This window comes from Bos javanicus, chromosome 15 (assembly GCF_032452875.1).
Source record: "Bos javanicus breed banteng chromosome 15, ARS-OSU_banteng_1.0, whole genome shotgun sequence".
In the NCBI taxonomy this organism is placed as follows: Eukaryota; Metazoa; Chordata; class Mammalia; order Artiodactyla; family Bovidae; genus Bos; species Bos javanicus.
The window spans coordinates 51,798,795-51,825,836 of NC_083882.1; the positions used below are offsets into that span (position 1 = coordinate 51,798,795).

General features: G+C 41.0%; 1 protein-coding gene across 3 annotated transcripts in view; it reads left to right on the top strand.

Moving 5' to 3' along the window:
- Nucleotides 1–27,042, top strand: part of RNF121 (ring finger protein 121) — an 84,161-nt gene that overhangs the window by 29,652 nt on the left and 27,467 nt on the right. For 2 of the 3 annotated variants that reach the window (XM_061380703.1, XM_061380704.1), the window contains 2 exons: nt 3,588–3,625; nt 7,323–7,464. In XM_061380703.1, the coding sequence (XP_061236687.1) occupies nt 3,588–3,625; nt 7,323–7,464 (180 nt within the window). The remainder of the gene's footprint in view (nt 1–3,587; nt 3,626–7,322; nt 7,465–27,042) is intronic. The other variant, XM_061380705.1, reaches the window with a different exon arrangement.

Consider the following 27,042-nt stretch of genomic DNA (forward strand, 5'->3'; position numbering starts at 1 on the left):
ATAGAGATCGAAATTAAATTAGTGGTTTCTTGGGCTGAGGGATGTTGCAGAGTGATGGCCGACTTGGTTTCATTTTTAGAGTAGTAAAAACCGTTCTAAATTTAAAGAGCAGTGATGGTAGCACAACTCTGCATATACTAAAAACATTGAATAGCACATTTTAAATGGGTGAATTTTATGCCATGTGAATTAGATCTCAGGAAAGCTGTTAACAAAAGCAGTTCAGGTGTGTGGAGGTGTGTGACTGTAGGACAGACTGAATGTGAGTGCTGGAATGCAACAGCAGTGCTTTTATGTGCGTGTGAATTACCTGGGTATCTTATTAAATGCAACTTCTGATCCAGGAGGTCCGGGATGGATTCTGAAGCCTCTGTTTTTAAGCTCTCAGGGTGCTGATGCTTCTGGACTGTGGATCATGCTCAAAGCAGTTGAGGATTTTTTTTCCCTTCAGTGAGTGGGGTCAGTCTAATGGGCCTTTCTGGACCCAGGAGGATTTGGCTGGCATTTTGCAGGAAGGCAGAATGTGGTTTGGTGGAAGAGAAAGGTTGAAGGGACAAACTAACAGTCTGTGTAAAGATTCAAGAGACCCCAGAGTATCAGTATTTGTGGGGGACAGAGGCCTGCTTGTGGGATTACACTGGTGGATCCATCTGTGTTTTGCATCTGAGAAAATATATCAGTCAACCACAGATCATTTTCCATTTTTGTGAAATTTTATCTTGCCCTCTGCCTGACATTTTTGATTTAAATTCTTTGAAATCTGGACTTTGGTAGATTAACACGACTAGAAGCTTTGTGAAATCCTAGGAGAGGAGTGATTGGTTGTCAAAAAGACATTCTGTGTTCGAGTCTTAGGAGTGGAATATGGGCCTATCAATCCTGCCCTGAGAGCCTGCCCAATTAGCTACCTGAGCCTGGACAGGGGACCTGAATGACTTACTGCTTGGCCCCAGATGAATAAACTCATTAGTGAGGGAGAAAATGCAGATGTATTTCTAGGGTACAGCTTACTTACAGAATAGCTTATAGCTCTCCTTGTTTTTCCACTTGAGCTAGATGACTGGTTTGGATGTAATTTTTAAAATCTTTTGGTTCAGGATGGAAATATTAAAGCCACATCATTTCTTGACTCTTAGCATTACTCCACTCCAGTACTCACGCTACTCCATGAAATGCTAAATGGCCTTCTAAGCACCAGGTCTAGTCTCAGTGTAAGAGCTTGCCCTTCTGAGCCTTCCCTGAGGCTCTGAAAGCATCACTGTCCTGTGCTTCACCAACATTCAGTTCCCTGGCCTCTCCAGGTACTTTGTGAAATACACTCAGGAGATTCAAGTTGGAACCCTAGGTTGGGAAGATTCCCTGGAGAAGTGCATGGCAACCCACTTCTGTATTGCCTGGAAAATTCCGTGGACAGAGGACTGTGATGGGCTAGTCCATGGGGTTGCAAAGAGTTGGACATGACTTAGCAACTGAGCACCTATGCTCCTAGGAGGAAAGGCAGTGAAATCACTTGCAGTATAATACTAGTATATTCTCACAGCCCCACAATGAAGTCAGAAGACAGTCTCTGTTTTCCAATGAGAGAAACTTTAAGGCACAAATAGTAGCACGCTTGAGCACTATCTCACAGAGAGGTGTCCCCATGCCTGGCCCAGTTCTCTGGATCTTCCTTGTTTTCCATTCAACAGACTTGTCTTGCTTTTTTGAATATGTAGTTGTGTTTTGTTTTGACATGCAGTTTTTTTAAGCATGATTTTCTGGGTGCCTCCAGAAAATGAATACTTATTTCCCAGATGCTCCTTAGGTATTTTTCAAGTGTTTGTTTACATCCTCATTTAAGCATCTCCAGGTAGGATGCTGGTTTGTCAGCATACTTACTTATTATCCTGTTGGAAGGAATTCTGTTCAATTCCATAAGTACTCATTGAGTGTTTAATATATGCTCAGCTCTGCTATTCTTGAAAGACACAAAAGCAGTGTATTCTCCTTAGCTCTGTGAGATGCTCTAGGATGGGAGCAAGATAAACATAAGCAGGACTTGGACTAGGGTGAAGCATACAAAGTGCAGGGCACAGACTTGAAGGAGGCACTCACTGTTAAGGTCATGCAAGTGCAGGGTCAGTACCTGAAAGTGTGTGCCTCTGTAAATTTTGGGTTCTTGATGCCTTGCTTATATCACCCTGGCCCTGACCCTGGATTTAAGCAGCAGTTAAATCACTTGGAAAGCATATCTAAGATAATATAAGACTGTGGTTCTGAATTGTCTGCTCAGGTACCACCCAGCTGGGCCTTTCCATTTCCTGCATCTACTTGTCCTCTCTGGGAGGGGACCTCTGTCCTTCCAGGGAGATGAAGGACTGAGTCAGTCACTTGAATAAATTCCGTGAAACAGTGTAAAGTAGGATAAAGGGGTGGTTGATTTCAATACCTTGGTTGGCTGGGGAAAGCCTTGGGATATTGTTTCTCCCCTCCTCTCTCTCTTCCCCTCTTCTCCCTTCCCTTCTATCCCTCCCCTCTTTCCTTTTCTCCCTTTCCTTTCTTCCCTCCCTTTTCTTCCTTCCCTAGATGGGATATGTAGAAACCAGAAACCCCTCCCTAAGCAATGGTGAATTCCCACTGCACACACATAAAAGATATATGGTAAATATGTACCAACTTACTTAGAGTGATGTTCTGCCCATTTTACTTCACACATTCCACTTAAGGTACTTTTCTGAAGTTATTAGAGGAACAGTGGGAAACTGGGTCTTGAACTTCATAAGTACTAAAGGAATATTTGTTGATTGATTCCTCTGAGTGTTTATGACGGCTTTTCTTCTCTACATCAAAAAGCATTTTCAGCTCAGTTCAATGTAAGAATGTATTGAGTGACTTATGTCCTGAGGTTTGGGTATTTTGCCATATGGCTACACTCAAGCCCTGAACTCAAAGAATTTAGTAGTATTCTGTTGTTGTTCATTTGCTCCGTCGTGTCTGACTCGCTCTGACCCCATGGACTGCAGCACGCCAGGCTTCCCTGTCCTTCACCTGGAGCTTGCTCAAACTCATATCCATTGAGTCAGTGATGCAGTCTCACCACTGCTGTAATTCTAGAGCAGTGGTTTTTCACCTGGGGGCAATTTTTCATCCCCCAAGGGACATTGGATAATATCTGTAGACTTCTTTGGTTGTTGTATCTGTGAAAATGTTACTCGCATCTAGTGGGTAGAGGCCAGGGATGCTGCTGTACATTATACAATCTACAGAATCCCCCCTTGCCAAACAACCCAGAGAATTAACCAGTCCCAGATTATCACTAGTGTCCAGGTTTAAGAAATCCTGCTATAAAAGGATAAGACTAACAAATAGAACTGGAGCTTTGTGGTTGGAAGGTCATACCACTAGCTGATAGCAGAGCAGGGACTGATGCTTAGTCTAATGAGGCCAGTTAGAGTCAAATGGTATTATATGGCAGAATATTTTATCTAGCTTCATATCCCACAAATCCTGATTCATACTTTTAGCTCTAGCAAATGTGTGATCCCTGTATGTTGGGCAGAAACAGTTCTAAGACAGTAATGGATGTTTATGGTGGTGTCTTTCTACAGGTGGATATGTCAGAACTCTCTCCTGAGGAGCAATGGAAGTAAGTGTGACAGAACGGGCCCCTCATGGTGGGAACCATAGATTAATCCTACTGATAGAGTTGTACACCTACCCTTTTTGCTTCCTTATCTATGGGAGACAGTGACCTGTGACGAGGAGGACAGGTCATTTGAGATCTTTCCCAGTATTTGAGTCACTCCTGGGTAGCTCGCTCAATCTATTTAGGAGTAAATAGATAGTTGTACCAAACCATCCATCTGGGTTTGAATACTACTTCTGCGATTTCCTAATGATGTGATCTTGGGCAAGTTTACTTCATACTACCTTGGTTTTTCCAATTTGTAAAATGAGGAAAACTACAGTACCCATAATAGAGTTGAAGATTAATAATTGTGAAATTCTTAGAACAGTGCCTGGCATGTGGTAAGCTTCCAGTAAGTTTTACCTGTTTTGAGAATGGTTATCATCATTAGCATCATCATTATCTGGGAACCAGGGCAGAGAGCTCTGTTTGAGAAAATGGGAGGTGTATTTTCTGATCTCACATCTGCTACTGACTTGCTTTATAACCAGAGTGAGTCAACAAATATCTTATTATCATTATTTCTCCTCAGTAAATGAGTTTCAACTTCACAAGGTAGCTGACCAATGAGCTGAAATCAACCCAGTGAAATTTTAATAGTGAGAAAAAAGCACTTCGTTTAGAGGAAAACTATTGATGATAAAAATATAGAATGGCAAAGATAGTGACTCATATGACAAGATTTTAGGTGACTTTAAGTGTAATATGCACCAGTTGTATACCTGAGCTACCAAAATATTCCACATTTTGGAAGGTGTTCATTGAAAGTATGCTGTCTGCCTTAAGGGAAGTAACAGTACTACTGTGTTCTGTTTTGCTGAGTCCGCACTGACTGTATTGTAAAACTGCATATTAAAAGATCTTTAGCTAAATACATCTAGAAGGCATTCAGAATTAATGGTCTTCACATTATGTTATATGCATCATGTTTAAAAGATCTAGAACTGTTAGCCTAAAGGGGTCCAGGAAAATGGTGGTAGGAACAGGATTTTTTTTTTTTTTAAGGAATTAAAAAAAAATTATATTTCTTTTTGGTTGTGCTGGGTCTTTGTTGCAGCAAGCAGGGGCTACTCTCTAGTTGTAGTGGGTGGGCTTCTCATTGCAGTGGCTTCCCTTGTTGGAAGCATGGCTCTCGGCCATGGACTTCAGTAGTTGCCGCTCCAGGACTCTAGAGTGCAGGCTTAGTAGTTGTGGTGGATGGGCTTAGTTGCTTCGTGGCATCCGGGATCTTCCCGGATCAGAGATTGAAACTGTGTCTCTCGCATTGGCAGGTAGATTCTTTACCACTGAGCCACCAGGGAAGCCTGGTTTTGTTTTGTTTTTAAATAATATTATGATAAATATTTGAAGGGGCAGCATTGTGAAAGAGAGAGTGGATATGTTCCAGAGCATAGGATTAGGTCTGAAGGATTGATGCTGTAGTAAGATAGATTTTATCTCATTATCAGAAACATAATTAAAATTATCGTGGTATATTGGGACATCCCTGGTAGTCCATTGACTAAGGCTCCATGCTCCCAATGTAGGGGACCTGGGCTCAGTCCCTGATCAGGGAACTAGTTCCCACATGCCACAACTAAGATCTGGGGCAGGTAAATAAATACTAAAAAAAAAAAAAAAAAAAAAATCATGGTATATTGAGATACTGAGCTTCCTGCTTCTTAAAGCATTAGTATTGTATTCCTTAATAGGCACATATGAGTATTAAAAATGTGTCAGACACTTCTGGTTCTAAATAGGTTACTTTAAGAGGCATATATTCTCAGCCAATGGAGGTATTCAAACACAGGATTACAAACTTGAGCTAGATGACTTCTATTTTTTCTCAATCCTTTCTTTGATTTCTTGTACACATTCAATCAGTTATATACTGTCTGAGAACAGGAAATTTATCTTTTATTGTCTTTATAACTCCCCACAGTCCTTAGGTTTTTAAATATCCATTGCCCTTTTAGTTTGGGCAACAAATAAACAATCCCATGAGGGAGGCAGAAAAGGTATGGACTCCTTTTGATAGATGAAGAAATTGTGGTGAAGAGATGTACATTTTCTTGGCTAAGACCACTTAGGTGTTTCTGAACCTAAGTTTCTGACTCCTCCCCGTATTAATATATTTTGTCAGATTTTCCCACCTAGGATAAAAATTTATGTAAGATGAACCCTTAAGTACTGTGGCTGCCTGGCTGGCTGACATTTGGTTGCCTACTAAATCTTCCAACTTAACATTTTATTATATTATGAAAAATCTCAGATACAGAAAAGCTGAAAGATTTGTACACTGAACACCCTTGTATCTACCAACTAGAATCTACAACTAACTTTTTGCTATATTTCTTTATGATTTATCTGTTTATAATGCATCCCACTGTTTCTTCTTGTTTAGTCTCTCATTGCCCTTGGGGATTCCATGAAGATACATACCATTTATGTTGTCCTTTCCCTTTCTCCCTGATACCCTTGGGTATGGAGAACTTGCTGGAGATGGAAATGGCAACCCACTCCAGTGTCCTTGCCAGGAGAATCCTATGGACAGAGAAGCCTGGCAGGCTACATCCATGGGATTGCAAAGAGTTGGACACAACAGAGCGACTAAACCCCCACCGTCACCACCATGGAGAACTTGCACCAAAACTTCAGAGCATAGGTTATATTTGTATTCAGTTTTCTAATTCCTTTATTCCTGTCCCTTAGCTGACTCTGACACAGAATGGTAGGATTGACTTTGCTGTTCTCAGAGGAAGCTCTTTGCCTGTATTGGCCAAGGGAATCACTTTCTGCCAGTCCTTAAGACAAGAGAATGCCAGCCTTGGATTAAATAAGAGTTTCTAGGTTTTCTCTCCTGAGCCCTTGAAGAGACTATTTACCTCTGGATACTGATAGTGAAGTCACTGTTGGAGTAATATAAAGCTGAAGCAGTTCACATTTTTCAGGCTTTAGTCTTAAGGATCTCTGATCCTGACAGAGAGGGTAGGACAAATAAAGCAAGACTTTAACCCTCAAATTAGCACACATTTGCAATATTATTCCTTTATTGGTGTCATAAATATCATTGAATAAGAGTATGAGCCTTTATGGCTGTGACCTTCTCTCTGGGTCACTTTTCTCCTTCCAGTGACAGGTTGAAATAGGACCAAAATGGAAAGGAATCCACTGTTTCTACCATTGGGGGTAGGGAGCAGGGCACCAACCTGTAACCCCATACGTAACCTTGGTGACTGGAGCCCCTAGAACCCCTGTTCTATCTCAGAATTCCTGTCTTCTAAGGCATGTGTCTTTCTAGCCCCTAATTTGTGTAGTTTAAGAGTATGTTCTGGACATCCTTCATGGTCCAGTGGTTAAGAATCTGCCTGCCATCGCAGGAGACACAGGTTTGATCCCTGGTCTGAGAAGATTCCACATACCTCGGAATAACTAAGCCTGTGTGCCACAGCTGCTGAAGCCTGCACATTGCAACTGGAGAGTAGCCCCCACTCACCGCAACTAAGGAAAGCCCACGTGCAGCAACAAAGCCCATGTGCAGCCAAAAATAAAAATGTTTATTATTTTTTAAAACAGTGTGTTCTGAGCTATAGACCAGTGGGTATCCCTGGAAAGCACTGACCCTTTATCACCACACCATCCCTGACCTAGCTCACTGCATCTGTTTGGCTTTCAGGATCGAGCACGCACGCATGCATGCCAAGCATCGCGGCCACGAAGCCATGCATGCTGAAATGGTCCTCATCCTTATCGCTACCTTGGTGGTGGCCCAGCTGCTCCTGGTGCAGTGGAAACAGAGACATCCCCGCTCCTACAATGTAAGCCACTTTGCTCATTTCTTTGCTTGCCAGTCATCAAGAGACTCTTCTTAAGTATTCTAGAGTCCAGCCTAACCCAGGCCTCATGTAGGCAAGGAATCAATAATAATAATAAACTGTGTATGAATAGTGTGTGGTGAATGTGCCTTTAAGGGACAAGTGATTCAGATGGTGAAAACTGGGCTAGCACCTGAACCTACTTTCATGGCCAAAAAAGGTAGGTCCTTTTAACACTGTAGGATAAATTCATGAAGGAACTGTTCATCAGGAGCTATTCAACTAGGTTAGAAAGAGTAGGTCTCCAGTGAATCTTTAGATTAATATTTTAAAAAGGCAATGATAGTGGGGATGCAATGTAGCAGGTGATGAGAAGGCAGGGTCAGAGTTAGAGAGACCTATAAAGTACTAATAGAGGAAATGAGGAACAAAAACATACAAAACATATAGCTAAATGGCAGAAATAAATGCTTGCTTATTAGTAATTACTTTAAGTGAATTAAATTCTCCTTTAAAAAGGCTGATTGTCAGATTGATTTAAGAAAACACGTTATCCATCCATATACTGTCTGCAAGATACTCTAGATACAAAGAAACGAGATAAAAGGATGGAAAAAGATATTTCATGCAAATGATAACCGAGAAAGAGCTGGTGGCTCTTGAATATCAGACAGATCAGATCCGATCAGATCAGTCGCTCAGTCATGTCCGACTCTTTGTGACCCCATAAATCGCAGCATGCCAGGCCTCCCTGTCCATCACCAACTCCCGGAGTTCACTGAGACTCATGTCCATCGAGTCAGCGATGCCATCCAGCCATCTCATCTTCTGTCGTCCCCTTCTCCTCCTGCCCCCAATCCCTCCCAGCATCAGAGTCTTTTCCAATGAGTCAACTCTTCACATGAGGTGGCCAAAGTACTGGAGTTTCAGCTTTAGCATCATTCCTTCCAAAGAAATCCCAGGGCTGATCTCCTTCAGAATGGACTGGTTGGATCTCCTTGCAGTCCAAGGGACTCTGAAGAGTCTTCTCCAACACCACAGTTCAAAAGCATCAATTCTTTGGCGCTCAGCCTTCACAGTCCAACTCTCACATCTATACATGACCACAGGAAAAACCATAGCCTTGACTAGACGAACCTTTGTTGGCAAAGTAATGTCTCTGCTTTTGAATATGCTATCTAAGTTGGTCATAACTTTCCTTCCAAGGAGTAAGCGTCTTCATGGCTGCAGTCACCATCTGTAGTGATTTTGGAGCCCAGAAAAATAAAGTCTGACATTGTTTCCACTGTTTCCCCATCTATTTCCCATGAATTGATGGGACCGGATGCCATGATCTTCGTTTTCTGAATGTTGAGCTTTAAACCAACTTTTTCACTCTCTACTTTCACTTTCATCAAGAGGCTTTTGAGTTCGTCTTCACTTTCTGCCATAAGGGTGGTGTCATCTGCATATCTGAGGTTATTGATATTTCTCCCGGCAATCTTGATTCCAGTTTGTGTTTCTTCCAGTCCAACGTTTCTCATGATGTACTCTGCATATAAGTTAAATAAACAGGGTGACAATATACAGCCTTGACGAACTCCTTTTCCTATTTGGAACCAGTCTGTTGTTCCATGTCCAGTTCTAACTGTTGCTTCCTGACCTGCATACAGATTTCTCAAGAGGCGGATCAGGTGGTCTGGTATTCCCATCTCTTTCAGAATTTTCCACAGTTTATTGTGATCCACACAGTCAAAGGCTTTGGCATAGTCAATAAAGCAGAAATAGATGTTTTTCTGGAACTCTCTTGCTTTTTCCATGATCCAGCGGATGTTGGCAATTTGATCTCTGGTTCCTCTGCCTTTTCTAAAACCAGCTTGAACATCTGGAAGTTCACGGTTCATGTATTGCTGAAGTCTGGCTTGGAGAATTTTGAGCATTCCTTTACTAGCGTGTGAGATGAGTGCAATTGTGCGGTAGTTTGAGCATTCTTTGGCATTGCCTTTCTTTGGGATTGGAATGAAAGCTGACCTTTTCCAGTCCTGTGGCCACTGCTGAGTTTTCCAAATTTGCTGGCATAGTGAGTGCAGCACTTTCACAGCATCATCTTTCAGGATTTGGAATAGTTCAACTGGAATTCCATCACCTCCACTAGCTTTGTTCATAGTGATGCTTTCTAAGGCCCACTTGACTTCACATTCCAGGATGTCTGGCTCTAGGTCAGTGATCACACCATTGTGATTATCTGGGTCGTGAAGATCTTTTTTGTACAGTTCTTCTGTGTATTCTTGCCATCTCTTCTTAATATCTTCTGCTTCTGTTAGGTCCATACCATTTCTGTCCTTTATTGAGCTCATCTTTGCATGAAATGTTCCTTTGGTATCTCTGATTTTCTTGAAGAGATCCCTAGTCTTTCCCATTCTGTTGTTTTCCTCTATTTCTTTGCTTTGATCGCTGAAGAAGGCTTTCTTATCTCTTCTTGCTATTCTTTGGAACTCTACATTCAGATGCTTGTATCTTTCCTTTTCTCCTTTGCTTTTCACTTCTCTTCTTTTCACAGCTATTTGTAAGGGCTCCCCAGACAGCCATTTTGCTTTTTTGCATTTCTTTTCTGTGGGAATGGTCTTGATCCCTGTCTCCTGTACAGTGTCACGAACCTCATTCCATAGTTCATCAGGCACTCTATCAATCAGATCTAGGCCCTTAAATCTATTTCTCATTTCCACTGTGTAATCATAAGGGATTTGATTTAGGTCATACCTGAATGGTCTAGTGGTTTTCCCTACTTTCTTCAATTTAAGTCTGAATTTGGCAATAAGGAGTTCATGGTCTGAGCCACAGTCAGCTCCTGGTCTTGTTTTTGCTGACTGTATAGAGCTTCTCCATCTTTGGCTGCAGAGAATATAATCAATCTGATTTCGGTGTTGACCATTTGGTGATGTCCATGTATAGAGTCTTCTCTTGGGTTGTTGGAAGAGGGTGTTTGTTATGACCAGTGCATTTTCTTGGCAAAACTCTATTAGTCTTTGCCCTGCTTCATTCCATATTCCAAGGCCAAATTTGCCTGTTACTCCAGGTGTTTCTTGACTTCCTACTTTTGCATTCCAGTCCCCTATAATGAAAAGGACATCTTTTTTGGGTGTTAGTTCTAAATATCAGACAACAGACTTTTAAATCAAAAAAGGTACATGAGATAAAGAAGGACGTTGTTTTTCAGTCACTAAATCATGTTCAACTCTTTGCAGTTTCGTGAACTGCAGCATGTACCAGACTTCCCTGTCGTTCACTTTCTCCTAGAGTTTGCTCAGATTCATGTCCATTGAGTTGGTGATGCTATCTAACAATTTTATCCTCTGCCGCCCTCTTCTTTTGCCTTCAGTCTTTCCCAGCATCAGGGTCTTTTCCAGTGAGTGAGCTGTTTGCATCAGGTGGCAAGTATTGGAGCTTCAGTTGCAGCATCAGTCCTTCCAATGAATATTGAGGGTTAATTTCCTTTAGGATTGACTGGTTTGATCTCCTTGCTGTACAAGGGACTCTCAAGAGTCTTCTCCAGAACCACAATTCAAAGACATCAATTCTTTGGCACTCAGCCTTCTTTATGGTCCAACTCTCATGTCCATGCATGACTACTGGAAAAACTATAGCTTTGACTATACAGACCTTTGTTGGCAAAGCGATGTCTCTGCTTTTTAACACACTGTCTAGGTTTGTCATAGCTTTCTTTCCAAGGAGCAAGCATCTTTTAATTTCAATGTTGCAGTCACCATCCACAGTGATCTTGGAGCCCAAGAAAATAAAATCTGTTGCTCCTTCCACTTTTTCCCCATCTATTTGCTGTGATTACATATTGATAAAAGGTTCACTGCAGCCAGAAGATACAATTATAAACATATATGTAGCCTAACAAAGGAGTCCCCAGATCCATGAAGCAAGAATTAACAGAATTGAAGGGAGAAACAGATGGTTCTATAGTAATAGTTGTAGAGCTCATTACCCAACTTCCCATAATGGATAGAATAACCAGATAGAAGAGTAACAGATAACAGAGGACTTGAACAACATTATAAACCAGTTAGACCTAATAGACATACACAGCACACTGTACTCAACAACAGCAGGATACATGTTCTTCTTAAGTGCACATAGCCCATTCTCCACGATAGACCATATGTTAGGCCACAGAGTAAACCTCAGTAAATTAAAAAATGTTGAAATCACAAATGCAACTACTCTGGATGAGGACATGGCAGGTAGTATACTGAATTCTTTTATAACTATTATCATAGAAGTATTTAACCTTTTCAAGTATAACAACCCTTCTTTAACATAAACTTGGCAAGCATCCACATGATGATAATTATACTTTGAAAGAATATGTAAACACATATAGTAGTAATCAGTTCAGTTCAGTCACTCAGTTGTGTCCAACTCTTTGCAACCCCATGGACTGCAGAACGCCAGGCCTCTCTGTCCTTCACCAACTCCCGGAGTTTACTCAAACACATGTCCATTGAGTCGGTGATGTCATTCAGCCATCTTATCCTCTGTCGTCCCCTTCTCCCGTTCCACTGTTTCCACTATTCTCCAACTATTTGCCATGAAGAGATGGGGCCAGATACCATGATCTTTGTTTTCTGAATGTTGAGCTTTAAGCCAACTTTTTCACTCTCCTCTTTCACTTTCATCAAGAGGCTCTTTAGTTCTTCACTTTCTGCTGTTAAGGGTGGTGTCATCTGCATAACTAAGGTTATTGATATTCTCCTGGCAGTCTTGATTCCAGCTTGTGCTTCATCCAGCCCAGCGTTTCTCATGATGTACTCTGCATCTAAGTTAAATAAGCAGGGTGATGATACACAGCCTTGACGTACTCCTTTTCCTATTTGGAACCAGTCTGTTGTTCCATGTCTGTTCTGTTGTTTCCTGACCTGCGTACAGCTTTCTCAAGAGGCAGATCAGGTGGTCTGGTATTCCCATCTCTTTCAGGTAATAGCAATTACTAATTCAGTAAATGTCAGTAATAGCTAACATTTATTGAATTCTTACTATGCTAGCCACTGTTCTAAGCATTTTACATATATACCCCATTTAATCCTCACAATAATCCAATGAATACTGTTGCCTCCAATTACAGATGAGGAACTGAGACAGAATGGCTAAGTAACCTGCTCCAGTGGTAAAACCATTATTTGAATCCAGACAGTTTTACTCCAGAGCTTTTAGTCTTAAACCCTAAATAATTCGTTTTCTCTAGTATGTGCTTTTTCAGACCTCTTATAATATGGCCAGATGCCCAGGGGTCTATAGCCCACAGGATGGGAACTGCTAAAGTATCTCATTTAACCCTCCTAATAGCCCTTGAGGGAAATACTGTGAACAAACTGAGGCCCAGAGAGTTCAGGCATGAAGGAGAAACTAATCAATAGAGACATGATTTGAATTCAGATCTTCTGTTTCATGTTTCACAATTTTGACTGTGCTTCTGGAAAGGATTTTCTATCGGGGGAACCAAAGGATAATCTGAAGCATAGGAGGAAGAGAGACTAATTTTGCCTTTGAGCTGGCACATGTTCCAGACATTACTGGCACATAGCCACCTCAAGTATTGTCATGTACCTCAAGTAGAGACATCTGTGTCTTCAGGTCATAGTGCATGGAATGACCGCGTGACACCAAGGCTTTTTGAACTAGGCACCATCCAACAGACTGAGCCATCTGGGTGGAGCTTGATGTCTAGACCCTGTTGGGCTTCACCCTACCATGTGAAATAAGTCACCTGTTTCTCCTTGTGTGCTTACAATACCTATTCTATAAAATAGGGATTATCAGGGTAGTTTAATTGAACCTAGAAACTAAGAAAAATCTTAAGTCAAATGTCGAGTGAACCCACTTTGCATTTCTGTGCTTGTATTTAGAAATGATTATGTAATGTTAGCTTATCTGCAGAGATTTTTGAAAATCTCTGAAGAATTAAAGATGCATATATATACTGGAGTGTCTTTCTGTATGTATTTTTTTAAAAAAAGCAATCACATCCTTACTTAAAACAGTATCTTAAGAAAAAACCTGATGTAGAAAATGAGAGGATGCTCTGCTTGGGCTGGTAACCCTCACCCCTCCACTTTCTCAAGAACATATATAGGACTCATCAGAGTGTTAGAAAACCACTAATGTGCCATTCAGTAGTTAATCCTTAATAGGAATGTGACTATAAATTAATGAGGCCAGTTGTATAAGGAAATGCACAGTCATCTCATTACTTAGTGCCATGCCCTGTAAACATTATGCTGAACTGTGTTGGTGAGAGGACACGCTAGCATTATAGCATATCTTGTACCGAGAAACTTAAACTCATATCTTTAGAAAATTGGAAGAGGAAATCTGTATGTCCTGCTTTATGCTTCTCTTATTCAATAATTATCTATATTGGTTTTGTTAAAACTTTGATTAACTTGGATACAGTGAATATTTTTGCTGCTTTAAAATACTAACTTTGGAAGAAGAAAAATTCCAAGATGTATGTACACAATGGCATCTCCTGTCCTTTTTCAAGCTTATCAGAAGTTGGAGCTGTTTGCCTTGCAACAGTAAATACTCTAAGTCAGACTGTCTGACTTGATTAGCCAATGCTCCTGCTTCCTGGCTATCTGACTTTGTAGTTCTCTGAGACTCAGTTCTTCTTGTCTCTAAATTGGGGTCATAATGTCTATCTCATGTGTTGTGGAGATTATATAAGATCACATGGCAAAGTATTTTGTAAACTCCAAAGCTAATGTTAGGGACTTTTTTGCTCCTATTCTTAAGAGAAAAAAAGCTCAAGACATAAAAATATCTTCAGGTACTATTTTATGTGGAAATGGAATATAATTTTATTTTTGTTAAAGACAATTTTCATAACAGAATTTGCTATTTTACCTGTTTTAAAGTGTATAATTCAGTGTCCTTTAGCACATCCACATTGTTGTGCAGCCACTGTCACAATTTAGTTCTAGAACATTTTTGTTACCCCGAAAAGAAGCTCCATACCCATTAAGCAATCACTTCCCATTTCCCCCCTCCCAGCACACCCTGGTAACCACTAAGCTGCTTTCTATATATTTGCCTATTCTAGATATAAATAGAATCATACAATATGTGGCCTTTTGTGCCTGATTTCTTTCACTAAACAGTATTTGCAAAGTTCACTCACACTGCAGTATCTACCAGTACTTTGTTCCTTCTGCTGCTGCTAAGTCACTTCAGTCGTGTCCCACTCTGTGCGACCCCATAGACGGCAGCCCACCAGGCTCCCCGTCCCTGGGATTCTCCAGGCAAGAACACTGGAGTGGGTTGCCATTTCCTTCTCCAATGCATGAAAGTGAAAAGTGAAGGTGAAGTTGCTCAGTCGTGTCTGACTCTTAGCGACCCCATGGACTGCAGCCCACCAGGCTCCTCCATATAATATTCCATTCTGTGGATATACTGCATTTTGTTTATCCATTCATTAGTTGGTGGACACTTGAGTTGTTTACACCTTTGGGCTGTTTTGAACAGTGTGGCTATGAACATTCACTGTAAGTTTTTATTTAAACACCTATTTTCAGTTCTTGGATATATCCTAGAGTGGAATTGCTGAGTCATATGTAACTTTATATTAACTTTTTGAGGAACTGCCAAATGGTTTTCTACAGCAGCTATGCCATTTTACATTCTAACTCACATTATATTGGGTTTCAGTTTTTCCACGTTCTCACCAATACTTATTTTCCAATTTCTTTTTTGTTTTTTGTATTATAGCCACATTATTTTGCATAAAAGTGGGATTTCATTGTGCTTTGATTTGTATTTCCCTAATGGTGTTTATTTTGGGGGGGCTCCAAAATCACTGTAGATGGTGATTGCAGCCATGAAATTAAAAGACGCTTATTCCTTGGAAGAAAAGTTATGACCAACCTAGATAGCATATTGAAAAGCAGAGACATTACTTTGCCCACAAAGGTCCGTCTAGTCAAGGCTATGGTTTTTCCCGTGGTCATGTATGGATGTGAGAGTTGGACTGTGAAGAAAGCTGAACGCTGAAGAATTGATGCTTTTGAACTGTGGTGCTGGAGAAGTATCTTGAGAGTCCCTTGGATTCCAAGGAGATCCAACCAGTCCATTCTAAAGGAGATCAGTCCTGGGTGTTCTTTGGAAGGACTGATGCTAAAGCTGAAACTCTAATACTTTGGCCACCTCATGCAAAGAGTTGACTCATTGGAAAAGACTCTGATGCTGGGAGGGATTGGGGGCAGGAGGAGAAGGGGGCGACAGAGAATGAGATGGCTGGATGGCATCACTGACGCTATGGACGTGAGTTTGAGTGAACTCCAGGAGTTGGTGATGGACAGGGAGGCCTGGCGTGCTGCACTTCATGGGGTCGCAAAGAATCGGACACGACTGAGCGACTGGACTGAACTGAATGGTGTTGAGCACCTTTTGATGTTTTTATTGCCTGGCTGTATATCTTTCTTGGAGAAACGTTTCTTCAAGTTCTTTGCCCATTTTTTAATTGGATTTTTGTCCTTTTTTTTTGACTGCACCATATGGCTTACGGGATGTTAGTTCCCTGACTAACTGAGGCCATGGCAGTGAAAGCCAAGTACTAACCACTGGAGTACCAGGGAACTCCTTGGTTTTTGTCTTTTTGTTCTTGTTGAGTTACAGAAGTTCTTTATATAGTCTGGATACTACGCCATCATTAGATATCTAATTCACAAGTATTTTTTCCCATTCTGAGGGTTTGGTTCAGTTTAGTCGCTCAGTTGTTTCCGACTCTTTGCAACCCCATGGACTGTAGCACGCCAAGCCTCACTGTCCATCACCAGCTCCTAGAGTTTACCCAGACTGAATCGGTGATGCCATCCAGCCATCTCATCCTCTGTCATCCCCTTTTCCTCCTGCCTTCAATCTTTCCCCGCATCAGGGTCTTTTCAAATGAGTCAGCTCTTCGCATCAGGTAGCCAAAGTATTGGAGTTTCAGCTTCAACATCAGTCCTTCCAGTGAACACTCAGGATTGATCTCCTTTAGGATGGACTTGTTGGATCTCCTTGCAGTCTAAGGGACCCTCTGAAGAGTCTTCTCCAACACCACAGTTCAAAAGCATCAATTCTTTGGTGCTCAGCTTTCATTATAGTCCGACTCTCACATCCATACATGACTACTGGAAAAACCATAGCTTTGACTAGACAGACCTTTGTTTTGCAAAGCAATGTCTCTGCTTTTTAATATGCTGTCTAGGTTGGTCATAGCTTTTCTTCCAAGGAGCCAGCATCTTTTAATTTCATGGCTGCAGTCACCATCTGCAGTGATTTTGGAGCTCCAAAATAAAGTCTCTCACTGTTTCCATTGTTTCCCTGTCTATTTTCCATGAACTGATGGGACCAGATGCCATGATCTACCCCATGAACAGTATGAAAATATCCAGTAAACCATGTTGTAAACTGATGGGCTGTCATTGAGGCTTTGTTGTTCCATTTACAGATCTCAGGCAGAGGAGATTTAGCATAATTCTTAGGGCCCTAGGATTTTTGAAATGGTAAATGAACATTGGCTTCAACGTAAAGTCACCAGATGCATTATCCTCTAAAGAAGAGAGTCAGTCAGTCTATCCTTTGAAGCTTTGAAGCCAGGCATTTTCTCCTCCTCTCTGTGAAAGTCAAAGATGGCATCTGTTTGAAAATCTATTGTTTAGTGTAGCTACTTTCATTCATCATCTTAGTTAGATCTTCTGGATAACTTGCTGCCGCTTCTCCTTCAGCATTTGCTGCTTCACCTTGCACTTTGATGTTGTGGAGATGGCTTCTTTCCTTAAACCTTATGAACCAGCCACTGGTAACTTTAAACTTTTCTTCTGCAACTTCCTCACCTCTCTCAGCCTTCAGAGAGTTGATCTGGATTAGGCTTTGGCTTAAAGGAGAGTTGTGGCTGGCTTGATCTTGTATCCAACCACTAAAACTTTCTTTATGTCAGTGGTAATATGGTGGTTTTGCTTTCTTATCATTCATGTGTTCACTGGAGTAGCACTTTTAATTTCCTTCAAGAACTTTTCCTTTGCATTCACAACGTGGGTTAACTGGCACCAAGAGGCCTAACCTGTCTCAGCTTTCAACATGCCAGTGAGATTAAGCTCTCACTGAGCTTAATCATTTCTAGCTTTTGGTTTAAAATGAGAGACGTGTGACTCTTCTTTTCACTAGACCACTCAAAGGTGATTTTAGGGTTATTAATTGGCTTAATTTCAATATTGTGTGTTTCAGGGAATAGGGAGACCCAGGCAGAGGGAGGGGCTTCCCTGGTGGCTCAAAGAGTAAAGAATCTGCCTGCAGTGCAGGAGACCTGGGTTCGATTCCTGGGTTGGAAAGATCCCCTGGAGAAGGAAATAACAACCCACTCCAGTATTCTTGCCTGGAAAATTCCATGGACAGAGGACCCTGGCAGGCTACAGTCCATGGGGTTGCAAAGAATTGGACACGACTGAGCAACTAACACTTTCACTTTTTCAAGTCAAGGGAGAGAGATGGGAAATGGGTGGTCAGTGGAGCACTCAGAACATAGACAGTGTTTGTTGATTAAGTTTGTTGTCGTATATGGGCATAGTTTGTGGTGCTCCAAAACAGGTACAGTAGTGACATCAGAGATCACTGATCACCATAACAAATATAATAATAATGATGAAATATCATGAGAATCACCAAAATGTGACACAGAGACTTACATGAACTGAGTAAATGCTATTGGAAAAATGGCACCAGTAGACTTGTTCAATGTGATGTTTATCTTAGTTACAGCAGTGATTCAGTAAGCTTTTTACAGAAATAATTTGCATAGCTGGGCCAGCATTCTTGTAGAATTAAAAATGGAATTTCTTGGTCAAGTGGAATTGCCATTTAATTATTAATAGATCTTGTCAAGTTGCCCTTCACAAAAGTTATAGCAGTTTACAATCCCACCAACAGATGTTAAACAGTGCTGTTACCCAGTGTTAAAGAGAATATAGAGAATCCTCAGTATTTTTAATCTTTGTCAAATCTAATATGGTGAAAATATCTAATTTAAAAATCAGGTAGTTCTGTAATGTTTAGAAACCAACAATCCTCTGCCTATCTCTATTCATCCTTGATATATATATGTAATGTATGCTATGCTCTGCTAAGTCACTTCAGTCATGTCCGACTCTGTGCGACGCCATGGACAGCAGCCCACCAGGATGCCCCGTCCCTGGGATTCTCCAGGCAAGAACACTGGAGTGGGTTGCCATTTCCTTCTCCAATGCGTGAAAGTGAAAAGTCAAAGTGAAGTCGCTTAGTCATATCCGACCCTCAGCGACCCCATGACTGCAGCCTACCAGGCTCCTCCATCCGTGGGATTTTCCAGGCAAGAGTACTGGAGTGGGGTGCCATTGCCTTATAAATATAAATAAGTAATATAAAAATATATATATATAAATATATATATATAATTTTACTTTTGAACATGTATTGACATTCTGCCATGGAAAGTGGTGATTATCTTATACTACTACGTCTATACCCATCACATACACACTTTTGCTCCTTCCAGTTTTTAGTAAATAAGTTTTCTGTATTTACATTATTGTGACATGTAAATGTTATTCACAGCTGAACCATGTGGTGTGTTCAGTCACATTTCTTTCCTTGCTTAGGATTCTTTTAGAATGTTTCTTACTGATTTATAAGATGTATGTTAGGAATAAGCATTTTGACATATGTGTTGCAATCTGTTTCCCCAGATTGCTTTGATTTTATTTTTAGGGTTGGTACTTTATAGATTAGATTTTTGAACCGTCCTGTGGACTGAGGATTCTATTCCTTGCTGTTCTATTTGGATATCCCATCTTGTTATTCCTTGTTTTCCATCCTGGGGCATCTAAAGTTCTTCTCCCTGCCTAAATAGATTTTAGGTACTTGCTATAGCTATGGGTTTACAGTTCAAACTGTGGTGATTAATAATGGTTAAAACTGATACAACATTATAGAGCAACTATACTCCAAAAAAAATTAATTAAAAAATTCTTTTGCTACTTAGATCTATGTGAAAAGTAAATTTTATTGTTATTTCAAAAAAACCCCCAAAATACACATATTAAACACATTAAAATGTCTGTGGAGTAAGGAATGGGAATAAACAAGAATCAAAACAACTCTTTTGAGAATGTTGTGTAAAGGAGAAGCTCTCGGATTGTTGTTGAGTAGTAGAAACATGAGCTGTTAGAGGTTAGCTATCAGAGCTTCACAGAAAATGCTTCTCAGGGCATGCCAAGAAATGATGGAATTAATTGATAAGGCTCTGTTTCTCTCCAACTGAATGAAATTTCCTATTCTTTACTAGTGCTGGTTGGTGGCCCAACCTTCCATCAGGCACCCATGACCATTAAGTAGAAAAACACTAGCTCTGTTCTTCTAGACCAGGTTTCTCAGTAGGGAGCATATTAACATTTTGGCCAGATGATTCTTTATTTTTTTCGGGGGCTATGAGGTGCACCATAGGGTGTTGAGCACCAGCCCTGATTTCTACCTAGAATCTCCTCCCTCTGATTGTAACAACCAAAACTATCTCCAGACATTGTCAAGTGTCCCCTGGGGAGAAAATTGATCCATAATGAGAAACACTGTCCTAGACTCTGGAACCTAGAGCAGCACGGATGTTGCCAGCCATGAGGTTGATTATGAGCGAGTATGCCAATCTACTGGTTTCACTGTCAAGATTATCAGACTTCTTTCTGTAATATAGGAGTTCAAAGAAAAGAAATTTTAGATTAAAAGAAGAGTCTAAATTAACTGCTCTTGGGTTATCCTCTTGGGTTAATCCTACTGTTTTCTGTATTTAAATTTCAGGTACTGTTCTTTTCAGTACCAGCAACAACTATAATAATACCTTACACTGCTTTATAGTTTTGCATTTGTTGATTAAAAACAAAATACTTATCTCATCTGCCATTGCTTTGGAACTTCACAACAAATAGGTTTTATAAGATAGGATAGGGGTTTGTGTCCATTTTTCAGATTAGGAAACTGAAGTGCAAAATCCAGATGTGATTTGCCAGGAGCACATGACCATCATATTGGAGTGCTGGATGTAAAATCTGGTTCTTGGTTAAGTACTCTTTCCATAGAGTACTCAACATTTTTTGAGGTTTCCAAAAGTTTCAGGAGATTGTTGACAGTTCTGCCATAGTCATTTCTGTTTTTCACCCCCTCCTCGCCCCGGGTTTTCCTTTAATGACTTTTGCCCATGTCCTTTTCTTGAATTTCAGTATTTTCACAACCATCCTCACTTTGGTCTATGTTATTTTGCCTCCTCAGGGTTCCCCCTAACTTGGTGACCAGTGCTGGGAGGCAGGACTCGGGAGACAGAAGATCTGGGTTGGAAGCCTAGCTCAGGACTTGATGTTTGGTTTCTCTGTAATTCAGTTTTCATCATCTATTCGAGTCTAATCTTACTTGCTCCTTAGCTCCCTCAGGGATGTTAGGGGAAGGAGTAAGCCTATGCCTGGAAAAGTATCTATCCTATTTTTAAAGATCTCCAAGGAGAAGCTTTCATCATCCCTGTCTGTTACCAAATATACTATCTTTTCAGACTCCTGTCTCCTGAACTGCTATTCCCTCCTGGAATGGATGAGTGGCAAAATCTCCTACCTGGAAATCTTTAAAGTACTATAGATTTTTCTCAGACCGAGACAATAAGAGGGTCACTAGAATGTGGCTAGAGAATGCTGACTAAGATGGTAAAGGGCTGTAATCCACTTTCTGTGAGAAAAACTTTTCTCCCCAGAATATAATTAAAAACTCCTAAGTGTGATCAGCCTTCTCTGAGCCTTGCCTACCTCTGTAGGCTCATTTCTCACACCTCCCTCAGGTACCTGTGTACTCTCTCAAGGATACCTTGTTCCTGCGTCATGATGCCTTTCTCCATCTGCACCTGTTGGACCACCCAGGACAGAGATGATAATTCCTCCATGTTGGGTGGGGCACTTCTGCTCTGCTTTTTTGGCCACCAGGACCTGCGTATAGCACTTATACTGCATTATCGGAGAAGGCAATGGCACCCCATTCCTGTACTCTTGCCTGGAAAATCCCATGGACGGAGGAGCCTGGTAGGCTGCAGTCCATGGGGTCGCTAAGAGTCAGACACGACTGAGCGACTTCACTTTCACTTTTCACTTTCATGCATTGGAGAAGGAAATGGCAGCCCACTCTAATGTTCTTGCCTGGAGAATCCCAGGGACGGGGGAGCCTGGTGGGCTGCCGTCTCTAGGGTCGCACAGAGTTGGACACAACTAAAGCAACTTAGCAGCAGCAGCATACTGCATTATGGTTGTTTATCCTAAGTAGACTTCTCCTTGAGAAGCTTTTGTCTATCAACTCTGAATTCCCCAGTCCTTAGCCTGGTGTCCAGTAAATGCCCAGCAAGTGTTTGTTAAATGACTGCTTGAGTGACTTTTACCTGAAGAGGAGAAGACTTGAGGGGAAAAGACATAATTTGCGGTATTAGGAAAGTAGGCATAAGCAATAGGGAGTAAATATACTCTGCACTTCTCTGAGGGACAAGAATTTGACTCAGAGGCAGAAGGTAGACAAAGGCAGGTTTTTTCAGGTCAGCAATAGGAAAGAACTATCTAGCACATCTTTTATCACTGGACTATCTGCTTCTTATGATACAGTTGACCATTTTCCAGGGGTGTGGTAGGAGGTAATTGCCAACCCAGTTTTTTCTCTTTGTAATATTCTAGCAATACTTGGGGTCTTACCAGGTCACAGAAACCATGCAGACTATATCTGCTTGCTGGGCTTCTGAATGATCTTCAGATAATAGCCACGCCTTCCTTTAGTTTTGTCCAGGCCTGTTATCCCAGTGTCTTCAGCTGTTTGTTATGTGATTTGGTTTCCAGACCCTTTGTAATCCTGGCTACTCTGTTATGGTCATGTTTATTCATCAGTGTTCTTTGTGTATTGTGGACCTAAAACCAGATCTCAGGGCTGAAGGATTCTTTGACAGAGCAGAGAAAGGTAGGGCTACTTGCTCCTTCATTCAGGGTTTACTCTTAGTTAAGTAGCATAGTGTTGCCTTGGCTTTTGGATAATGACCCTGTTGGCATATATTCCCTGGCAATTTGTAGTCAGGTGAAACCCCTAGATCTCTTTCATGTGAGCAGCTCCTTCCCCATCCTATACTTGGGTAGTTGGTGAAGTTTCAGCCTGAGGTTTTGGTTCTTCATTTCGGCTTACCAGATCACAGAATGGTAGATCTAGAAGAACTGTAGGAATGAGCTTCATTCGTTTTGGATCTTGTTTCTATTTTCCATGTTCACTGCCTTGCTCCTCTCTCCTTTCTCCCAAGCTTTGTGTTGCTCACAGTTTGATAAGCAGATCCTTTGTATTTTCATCTGAATCATTCATGACAGTATTGATCAGAGCTTTGGAGCATATCCCAGACCTTCTTCCGGTTGACCTCTGTCCATTTATCAGCAATTTTTTTTCAAGCTGATTCAAGCTGTGAGTCTCTTACTTTGTTGTGCTACCTGGACTTGTAGTTTTCATTTCATCCTTGGTATTCCTCTGCAGTCAAGCATAGTAGGTGATCTCTGTCCCCACAACACAGGCAAATAAGAAGTGATGAGAATCCTGAAAGTCAGACGTGCCTCTGGCATGGGAGCTAGTGTCCAGAGAAGGATGTAATCTGGCAGCTCTTTTTTGTTTTCATGAATTACAGTTTCTGAGATGAAAGAAATCTAAACAAAGTCCATTTGAATAAGGGCTAGCTAACTTTTCCTGTAGCATCTAACATTATCATGTCAACTGTGTAGTCTTGTGGAGAAGCTGAGATTGTTCCTCGGTAAATGTTTGCTGAAAGAATCAGTAAGTCAGTTTCAGGCTGGTCTTCACTTCAGCTTCATATTTGCAGATTCAGGGAAAGAGGATGAATGGCTTTCACACATACATGTGCACTTGCATACACACACACACACACACACACGCACATACACACACGCACACACACACACGTACGCACAACACCATAATGAAACTCCTTCAGAACCAGCTTCGCATAATGAATAATGCAATAAATGAAATTAAAAACACTCTGGAGGCAACAAATAGTAGAATAACAGAGGCAGAAGATAGGATTAGTGAATTAGAAGATAGAATGGTAGAAATAAATGAATCAGAGAGGATAAAAGAAAAACGAATTAAAAGAAATGAGGACAATCTCAGAGACCTCCAGGACAATATTAAACGCTACAACATTCAAATCATAGGGGTTCCAGAAGAAGAAGACAAAAAGAAAGACCATGAGAAAATACTTGAGGAGATAATAGTTGAAAACTTCCCTAAAATGGGGAAGGAAATAATCACCCAAGTCCAAGAAACCCAGAGAGTCCCAAACAGGATAAACCCAAGGAGAAACACCCCAAGACACATATTAATCAAATTAACAAAGATCAAACACAAAGAACAAATATTAAAAGCAGCAAGGGAAAAACAACAAATAACACACAAGGGAATTCCCATAAGGATAACAGCTGATCTTTCAATAGAAACTCTTCAAGCCAGGAGGGAATGGCAAGACATACTTAAAATGATGAAAGAAAATAATCTACAGCCCAGATTATTGTACCCAGCAAGGATCTCATTCAAGTATGAAGGAGAAATCTTCAGACAAGCAAAAGCTGAGAGAATTCTGCACCACCAAACCAGCTCTCCAACAAATACTAAAGGATATTCTCTAGACAGGAAACACAAAAATGGTGTATAAACTCGAACCCAAAACAATAAAGTAAATGGCAACGGGATCATACTTATTAGTAATTACCTTAAACGTAAATGGGTTGAATGCCCCAAGCAAAAGACAAAGACTGGCTGAATGGATACAAAAACAAGACCCCTACATATGTTGTCTACAAGAGACCCACCTCAAAACAGGGGTCACATACAGACTGAAAGTGAAGGGCTGGAAAAAGATTTTCCATGCAAATTGGGACCAAAAGAAAGCAGGAGTCACAATACTCGTATCAGATAAATTAGACTTTAAAACAAAGGCTGTGAAAAGAGACAAAGAAGGTCACTACATAATGATCAAAGGATCAATCCAAGAAGAAGATATAACAATTATAAATATATATCCACCCAACATGGGAGCACCGCAGTATGTAAGACAAATCCTAACAAGTATGAAAGGAGAAATTAACAATAACACAATAATAGTGGGAGACTTTAATACCCCACTCACACTTATGGATAGATCAACTAAACAGAAAATTAACAAGGGAAAAAAAAAAACAAAACATGTATCTATAAAGAAAAAAAAAAAAAAAAGAACCAGCTTCGCTTGTGGCTTCCCTTGTGACTCAACTGGTAAAGAATCCGCCTGCAATATGGGAGACCTGGGTTCGATCCCTGGGCTGGGAAGATCTCCTGGTGAAGGGAAAGGCTACCCACTCCAGTATTCTGGCCTGGAGAATTCCATGGACTGTATAGTCCATGGGGTAGCAAAGAGTCGGACACGACTGAGCGACTTTCACTCTCACTTTTCAGAACCAGCCAGAGCACTGCCGTTTCTGGCCAGTCTCCCCTTGACAGCTTCTGCCAGCACTGTTGCACCTCTCCTCTGAACTCCCATGTCAGTGCTTGACGCTTTGCATGACTGCCCAGTTCCTGCATTTATGTCTCATTACCCCAGATTCTGGAGGAGAAGTTAGGGCCACAGCTTCCCCTTCTTTTGTGCCTTTCATGGCATCAAGTATAAGCATTTGGTTAAACAAACTGTTGAACCAGAGTATTGCCACCAGATGGCACCAGAGTCCCTGCCATTAGTCTTGAGAATTTTGAGTAACTTTCAGCCATTTATTGCCAAGCTAGCCATTAAAAATGCCTTCAACTTAATTTATTAAGCAGAATGCCAGTAGATACTACAGTAGACACAAATAAATTAACCAGGCAGAATTGTAACTTACCATTTTCCCCATGGTAAACTGTTGTGTTCACCCAGCCCCTTTGCCTGCCCCTTGTCGGGCACTGGGCTCTCACCCCAGCAGCTGCTTTCAAGGCCCTGAACAGAATCTGGCTTTCAAACTTCCCTAGCAGAGAGTGTCTTGATACCTCACCACTTTTAATATGTTGATTATTTTAGTTACCTCATTGCAATCTTTGCTCCCTTATATATGTGACTTTATGAATTTTTGATCATGTGAAGCCATTGTAAGAGTTCTCATTTATTTAAGCAACTGTGCTTACTATGCAGTTGTGCTTATGGTTTTATACACATTGTTGCCATTGAAATATTTTTGTTTTTAGTCACTCAGTCATGTCTGACTCTGTAACTTCTTGGATTCTGCAACTTCCAGACTCCTCTACCTATGGGATTTTCCAGGCAAGAATACTGGAGTGGGTTGCTATTTCCTTCTCCAGGGGATCTTCCCAACCCAGGAATTGAACCCATGTCTTCTGCATTGCAGGCTGATTCTTTACCATTGAGCCACCTGGAAAGCTGACATTGAAATAAAAGAGCTATCATATTGAATCCTTACATTATATTTATTACATTACTTGTATTGAATGCTTGCCTTGTTGGGTACTGTTCGGAAAGTTTTCCATGCATTAACACATAATCTGTATAGCCTAATGGAGTAGATACTCTTAACCTCGTTTATACTTTAAAAAACTGAGGCTATCAGAGCTGAGTGACTTGCCTAGGCAACAGTAAGTAGCTATATTGGGATTCATATCTAGATATCTTTAATTCTTAAGTCGCTAGTCATTTCATTGTATTATATCATTCTACTGTGTCCACTTGATCTTTAATGATTTTTTCTTCTTTAGAAAGGGTCTAAAGTTTTATTGAGTCATTAAATAAGGATTTGATCTATGTTATTCGCCTGCTGCTAGACTGTTAGCTCCTTGAGGACAGGAACTAGAAGTCATGTTTATTTCTCTTCCCATTAAATGCGCAGTAAATACTTGATGGATGAGTGAGAGTGCACACTGCCTTTACTCTCCCAGGGAGTCTGCGATACAAGGCTCAGCTAAGGTCTAACAGAACCTTAGTGTGCTAGAACTTAAAGGGCTTTGAAAATCAAGTCAAACCCTCCTTGGGGTGACGTAATGATTTGGAGGCAGATCAGAACTAGAATCCAGGTTTGCTGGGCCTCTACCAGGACATATGTTTCGAAGAACCTAAAGTGAAAGTCGCTCAGTCGTGTCCGACTCTTTGCGACCCTATGGACTGTGGCCTGCCAGGCTTTCTGATCATGGAATTCTCCAGGCAAGAAGGCTGGAGTGGGTTGCCATTTCCTTCTCCAGGGTATCTTCTTGACCCAGGAATCAAACGCAGGTCTCCTGCATTGCAGGCAGATTCTTTACCAACTGAGCTATGAGGGAAGCCCAGACTTGCTCCTAACTATGTCTTTCTTCCACTGCAAATAAAATCCAATTCCTAACCCAAAATATGCATAGCTACAGCTCATGTGGGGATAATTATCTTGACTTGCTTTCTACCCACCCCTTCCCCACCAGAACATGCTATTGGTGATGGGGAGTGGGAAAGAGGCTGTGAGGGCAGGCTGGTTGTTG